This window comes from Microtus ochrogaster, chromosome 19 (assembly GCF_000317375.1).
Source record: "Microtus ochrogaster isolate Prairie Vole_2 chromosome 19, MicOch1.0, whole genome shotgun sequence".
Classification (NCBI taxonomy): Eukaryota; Metazoa; Chordata; class Mammalia; order Rodentia; family Cricetidae; genus Microtus; species Microtus ochrogaster.
This window is the reverse complement of record NC_022021.1, coordinates 25,851,617-25,859,029: the sequence shown is the minus strand read 5'-3', so window position 1 is coordinate 25,859,029 and position 7,413 is coordinate 25,851,617. Positions and strand designations below refer to the sequence as shown.

Genomic DNA, 7,413 nt, shown 5'->3' with positions numbered 1-7,413 from the left:
CATCATCATCATCATTATTATTTATTGTTTTATTTTATTTCAGCATGTTTGCTTTTGGTTATATTTGCTTTTGATTATCTCAATTTTGGCAACAACAAAAAAAGATTAAAATCAAATCAAGGCAGAGTCACTAGAAGGAAGGAGTAGAAGAAAAGACATATCCCATGCTATTGCCAAGTGAAACACACAAAAGGCCACACACCTGAGTTCTGAAGCTCCTGACTGCTGAATTGGTAGAGGAGGTCATACTTTCCCCCCAGGGAGCCCGAGGTGAAGTAATGGGTCCCGAAGTCATCAAATATCCTGCTGTAGGAAGCTGAGTTGTATTCTAAAGGCAGATGGAGGAGGGCTTTCTGAAAGACATCTGAAAGCTGCAGGTCTGTGCTTTTCATCGTGAAATTTAAGACTTTTGTCACTTTATGGATCCTAACAAAGCTAGAATCCTAAGGAAAGGGGGCAGAAAGCATAAGAACAAAAATGAAACTAAGGAAATGGAGACAGAGATGCGGAAAACGTGAGGAATCTATTCTTTAAACGTCATCTTTTCATTAGCTCCGTTTCTATCACAGGATGCAAATAATTCCCCTCTATGGCATGTTTTTACATACGAGCCGCCCTCCAGTGTCTTTGCCTGCCATGTTCAAAGCACTAATCACACGAGACTATCTCAATATTGTTCACCGTGTGGCTTCGGCATACACTCTCCACCAAGGAAGAGATCAGTGATCAGAAACATTAGTCTTTATGACTGTCTATAGACAGCTGCACCATCAGTGAGAGTCCATTTGGAGTGCCCTAATGCTAATAGTTGAAAATAATAAAAAAAAGATTACATAAAGATTCAACTGGAAGTGTTGTAGGTGATAATCACTAACTACAAAGACGCATTAAGTCTATACATTTTAGCTGTCTATTGCCAGATGAAGAAAATATGCAAATTCACACCCTGCCCTAGAACACCACATTTTCTGTCACTAAGTAGCGAAATCAAACTAATTCTTTATATTCTATTTCTGCCACTCATATGCAGAAGAGGGAAGAGTTTTTTAATTGTTTTTTTGCAAACACCTCTGCTTGTTTCTTCATTTCTTGTTATCTAGGTTAATTTGAGGTTAAACAGTTGATTCTGTGTTGTGGTCTCATTTCTTTACATTCTCCCATCTAACTACTGGCCTTTATGAGCATATTCAGGGACACTGTGTTTACAAATTATGTATTTTATCTGATCTCTCGAGTCTGACAAATGATGTTATGCAAGCAATGGTAACAGAATAACTAGCGTATTTTAGCAAAGAGATTTTGTTGCAACTGTTAATTATAAAATAGCCTTTTTACTGTACACTATAATTATGACATCAAAAAATGCCAATGCAACAACCAAAAACATTGCAAGGATAGAAGAAAGCTATTGTTTACTCTTTCTCCCCGCTCTCCAGTCTCTTCTCTTCGTGTGTTCTTGACTTCACTTTAGTTTCTGTTCAGTTATGTCAGATGCACTGGCTACAGAAGCGATCGAGTCAGAGAATGACTGCTCCTTTGTGAGCTTGTGTTTCAGTGTGTTCCCATCAACTCTATTTGTGAACACGGACACTCAATTTTGTCCAATAGCCCCCAAACGTGGAGCAACTCTGTTCTTTTGCTAAGAGACAAGTATCGTAAAGCAAGTTTTTGGAGGTTCAATATTTGTAGTTTTCTTTATGGAACCAATCATGGGAAGCATATGCTCAACTTCAATAGCTCAACATAGCAGAAGCACAGGCATGACCCGCTATAACTGTGTGAGGGCTGGAACCGGATAGTTTAGACCAAGAATTTATAGTACACCAGGGTAGTAAGCAATAGAAACACATTTTATCAATTCATGAGTTCTTGCTGGGCTTGGATTGTATTTGGTGGTTTTGTAAAGTAAAGAAGATAATCACCAAGCCTCACGTAATTGATTATTGTTTGGCTCTGAAGCAATTCTCTGCCCAGGGAATAAGCTTAGTCTGATCTGGAATTGATAAAACAAAACAGCAGCACACATTGGGTTCAAGGGAAGGGCTTGGATCAATTGACAAGTTTCTGGCAGGTCTCAGGATTTGCACTAAGGAAGCATTTTCTCCTTAGGTAGACTAGAATAAAGACATGCTCTGTTCAGATGGACTCTATCTTCTATGTCTGTCATGATATTGGGCTGAGCCATATGAAGGTGACAATTTTAAGGCAGAATAGTTGAAAAGTAGCAATTTCATGCAGAATTTTTAAAGATATTTTAAACATAACAGGAGAGTTATAGCCCATGAGATCTCAATATTATGATTACAACAAGACCTGCATCATGTACACACCAATCAACACACCCAAGTGTGAATGGGGTAAATTTCACAAGGCCATACCCCCTAGATTAGGATCTATAGGTAATCAATAATCTATAAGTATGGCTGCTAAGAGAATGAGAATCAGTTTTCTCCAGAAATGAATATCTCATAGGTTATAAAATCTCAAAGTATCAGCTCTGAACATGTCTGCATGTGGGCAGTGTTAAATGGACTCAGTAGGTTAAATTCTGTGTGTGTGTGAGTATGTGTGTGTGTGTGTAACAATAAATAAGGAAGAAAATGCCTTGAATTCAAGAGGGAGTAGAGTCGCAGGGGAGGAGTTGGGTCCAGGGAGGAAGGGTGGAAATAATATAAACACAATACTCATATATAAAAGTATCAAAAGGGTTTTTAAAATGAAGAAAATACATTAAAAATCACAGGCAGTCTAAAAAATAGCCCACCATTGGCAACATCATAATAAAACAAAATCTTATTTTATTTATTTATTATTAAAATAAGTTATTAAAATAACTTATTTTATTTATTTAGTTAGTTAGTTTTTGGTTTTTCGAGACAGGGTTTCTCTGTAGCTTTGGAGCCTGTGCTGGAAATAGCTTTTGTAGGCCAGGCTGGCCTTGAACTCCCAGAGATCTGCCTGCCTCTGCCTCCTGAGTGCTGGGATTAAAGGCGTGAGCTACCACAGCCTAGCTTTACTTTGTAAAATTTCTAGATGCTTAAAAAATAGCTTCCTCAGGTGGCTAGAGAGAGGGCTTAGCAATGAAGAGAACTGGCTGTTTTTCCAGAGGACCTGAGTTTGGTTCCAGCACCTACATCTATTTTATCAAAATTGTTGGTTATTCCAGTTCAAGGGGTTCCCACACCCTCTTCTGGCCTCTGTGGGTATCCACATACATGTGGCATATACTTAAACATACATACATGCAAATAAAAAATAAAAATGAGCCTTAAACTTTATTGAAAAAAAATCCACATTGACCACAACATGGGACAGAAAACTGAAAATAAAACAAACCCAACTCTCACAACCCAGTTCATAGAAGAGAAGGTTTGTGGTGCAATACCCCTTTCAGTTCTAAAATGACAGCTACAAAAAGCGAGTCTATTTAAGCACCTCTTAGGAACCCCACATGTTTAGACATGTTCAGCTTCTTGTTGCTTGGATGGGCATTAATTCTAAGGAAGAATGCATGATGGAGAAGTGTCTTTCTTACCTTTTTGTGGGAGGCTTGAATGGCTTCCTTGATGGCGAAGTTATGTTGGGTTCTGTCACTTGTCCTCGAGGAAAAAAAAATTGGCACAAAGGTAGAGTCTTTCTTCTCAGTTGACGTTGAACCTTTCTTATCTTTCTGCCTTCCAAAACTGACTAGATCTTTGTAGAAATCTGTTTTAAAGTCATCTTCTACAGTTTGTACCTGGCCAGCAGCATACATATAAAATAAAGCATTAGTTAGGGAGAGAATCCGGGTTGGTAGATGCAACACTAATGAGATGCCGTGGATAAACATAGGTCTGGAGAGGCACTATTTTAGGCAGCTTGATCAGTGAAAGAACACAAAACCTGAGACTTGAAGATGATAAGCTGTGAGAGCTAGTATATATGTATGTGTTTGTGTGTATGTGTGTGTGTGTGTGTATGTAAGTATACACACATATACATACATACATACATACATACACACACACACACACACACACACATATATATATATATATAATTTTTGACTGGCTATTTAAGAATTTCACATCATGTACCCTGTTCACACTCATTTCCCAATCCTTGTCAGTCCACTCCTCCACCCTTATAACCACCCCCCACCCTTGAAGAAGAAGCAAAAGAAGAAAAGGAAAAAGAAGAAGAGGAGGAAGAAGAAACAAACAAGACTTCAATTTGTGTTGCCCATATTCTCAATGGAGCATGGTCAAACTCTTGGTGGCCAGCCCCTTAAAGAAAACTGAATCTTTCCCCAACCACAGTCCTTCTAGGAGCCATCAATCGGAGAGAGCTACGCTACAGTATCCTTGTCATGGTTTTAATAGTTCTCTTTGATGTCTTCCTGTCCAGGAGGTTACTTTTGGGGGGTTGGGGTTGTAGGGGTTTTCACAGAAATCTTCTATGTCCTTTTTTTTTCAACCTTGAGTCTGCAGTCACCAATGCCACTGCAGCCGTAGCTTCCTCGCCCTTGTCGGTCAGCGCAGTCACAGATCATGGACTTCCACATGGTTTCTGGTGACAGCACAGACCACAGACATCCTCAGATCTCCAGCAGCAACTCGTGCCCTGGACCTCAAGATTTTTATAATTTTATGTGTATGAGTGTTTTGTATGTGTGTATACCTGCACACTGCTCATGTGCTTGGTGCCTGCAGAAATTGGTCACCATCTGTCATGTAGTGCTAGACATCAAACTCTACTTCTTGCAGGAGCAGCAAGTGCTCTGAACCATCAAGCCACCGCTTCAGCCCCCCAAGGAGGCTATTTTTGCATATCTTCATCATATAGAGTAAAGTGTTTCTTTATGATATTGTCAATGATGAGGCTGAGTTTTAAGACTGCCTGTGATTTAGTGGGATTTAATTTAAAGTATTTTTCAGAGAGCCACTACTGAGGCAAAAGAGGGTGGGGAGAGATTTTGTATGACCTTATCCCCACTCTCTTTGACTGTGGCCACATCAGAGGAACAGCAGGTGACAACTGAGCTTCAGGAGTTCGGCCCTCCAGAATGTAAGACACTAATGGGTGAATTTTGGATAGGCAAAACCCTGAGGGCTTCAGCACCTGAAAGTCTCTTGCTAGTATGGTGCCTTTACATCTTTACATTCTTTATTTTTTTAGATTTCCCTTTGATTTCTTTATCATTATGTACGTGAAAATTGTTATTTTAATAAACTTGATTGTAATCAAAGGTACCCACATTTCCTGTTAAAGATAAAATACTATTTAGTTTTCATTTTTTTTTAAAGGCAGTATTCAGTTTATTGGAGCAGAGGGTTTGAAATCCTTGTTGTACCTTTTAGGGTCTGGAGCTGCTTTTGGCCTTTACATTCTTGCCATTGCCATTTTTCTCTGGTATCTGGCATGGGGTGAATGGGTGTGGGGAGATTCCCCACTGCCTTTAATGTGGTGTCATTATCTCATGGAAATATTCCATTCTACTGGGCATTTTTACCTGTGGATTATTCTGAAGGTGATTTCCTTTTAAGCTGTACTGTTTAGCTGAAGTAATGATTTAATGTAACAATAGTCTTAGTTTAAATAGAATTTTGATGATTAAGGGATTTTAACAAATGTAGTAAGGGATTATGACAGAAGTTAGTTTAGTGGGAAAATTAATTTAGGTAATGGCAGGAAATGGTGTGGCCCTTGCCTCTGATAAAGCAAGGGTTGCAGAGATAGACGATAGAAACTAGAAAATGTCACACAGCTAGGACTTTTGAGTTTCCCTTGATGGGCTGTATAGACTGTGGTTTAGGTTAATGATTAAAGAAAACAATGGAGTCCCAGGAATCAGCTCAAGTTCTTTCTGATATTGGGAAATGTGTTCCTGGATTTTGGTGTACATCATAGCTAAAAAAAAGTTGTAAACAGTTTACTTCACGTAACTAGAAAACAAAAAACTGGATGATTTGTTAAGATAATTGGACAGAACTCTAAAATATGAAAAGGCTAACTAGCACCCAGTTTTTCTGGCAATTAGATAAACTACTGCCTATGTAAATGGTTATAACAGAAAGGCTGCTGATCTGTGAGAAGTCTAAAAGAGAATTGTTTAACTGTATATGGGTTCTTGGGGGATAATTTATTTTTTCACCTGTAATTCGCAAGATGTTTCATCATGTAAGGGAAGTGGAAAACACGTTGGTTTTTTTTTATTTACTTGTATTCACTGTAATCATCTACTTAAAATAGAATGCAACTATATTGCAATTTTTATGCTGCTTGAAAGATTCTGCTAAGGTATGCAAGCTGCAAGGGAAAAAATGAAGGAAGAAGGAAAACATCAGGAAAGAGAAAGAAGGGAAACATGAGGGTAAAAGACCAGAACAGAAAAGGGAGAGAGTAGAACAAGCAACAGAAAGAATAAGAAAATGAACTAAGCTTTGGCCCTCAGAAAAGTCCTCATGTGTCTGCTTGTCCAGTAGTTCACCCGCTCTGCATTTCCTCTTTAGTGTCTCTGACCTGCAGAAGGCTTGCCAGTCATCAGCACCCTAGGTCAGAGCCTGACATGTTGGACGTGTGTGTGTGTGTGTGTGTGTGTGCGTGTGTGTGCGTGTTTCCCTTTTTGCCAGCCACAGAGAATTAAGTTGTACTCCCTCAGATAGAAAAGCCAATTGTGTGATTGGTCTGCCGACTCCGTGGCTCCCCTTCAATTCCTCAGCTGCTGAAGGCTGATCTCACAGAAACCCTCTTTGTCTTACCATTTATTAACCATGCCTCTGAGATGGAGGGAATTTTGAAACACACTTGAGCTAAGGGTAAAAACAGAGTTATTTCTCAAGAACTCAAACCTCAACTATAGTTAGGACAGCAAGGAGAACAGATGATTAAAATACTCAAAAAATGAATGAGAACTATCTTGTCTGGTCAGCAATAGAAAAAACATTTCTTATTTTAAATATTAACTACTAAAATTTACTGAGAGACAAATTGTATGTTGCATTAAACAGCTTGATAATAAGCCAAGAAAAGAAGGAAACCTAACCGCGCTGTAAAAGACAACTGTTCAGTGGTAATATAATCAAATCTCAGTGTTGTGTTCAGATACTACAGTATGTACTAGTTAGAATCTAAAATGCTCACAAATTGAACCACTCAGTCAACAGCGAAACAAGAAGGGCATGTTATTAAAGGTATGCCATATAGCTGTGCAGATTTTTTTTATAGGTCCTTTTAAAACTCAGACTATATGAGCTTAAAGAATAAGATATTAGGGACCAGCAGGCTGACTCAATGGGTTTGTGGTGATTTGAATAGAAATGGCCTCCATAGGCCATTCATAGATTTAAATGCTGGTTCATTAGAAAATGGTACTACTGGACTACTTAGGAGGTATGGCCTTGTTGGAAAAATGTGTCAATGGGAGTGGACTTC

The 7,413-nt window shown here is 38.8% G+C and overlaps 1 protein-coding gene across 1 annotated transcript in view; it reads right to left on the bottom strand.

The window, feature by feature from the left end:
* The window catches only part of C6 (complement C6), a 65,069-nt gene that overhangs the window by 34,846 nt on the left and 22,810 nt on the right, over positions 1-7,413 (bottom strand). Inside the window, exons 7-8 of the mRNA XM_005356581.1 lie at positions 3,536-3,736; positions 203-443 (exon numbers count right to left, since the gene is read on the bottom strand). Coding sequence (XP_005356638.1) covers positions 203-443; positions 3,536-3,736 — 442 coding nt within the window. The remainder of the gene's footprint in view (positions 1-202; positions 444-3,535; positions 3,737-7,413) is intronic.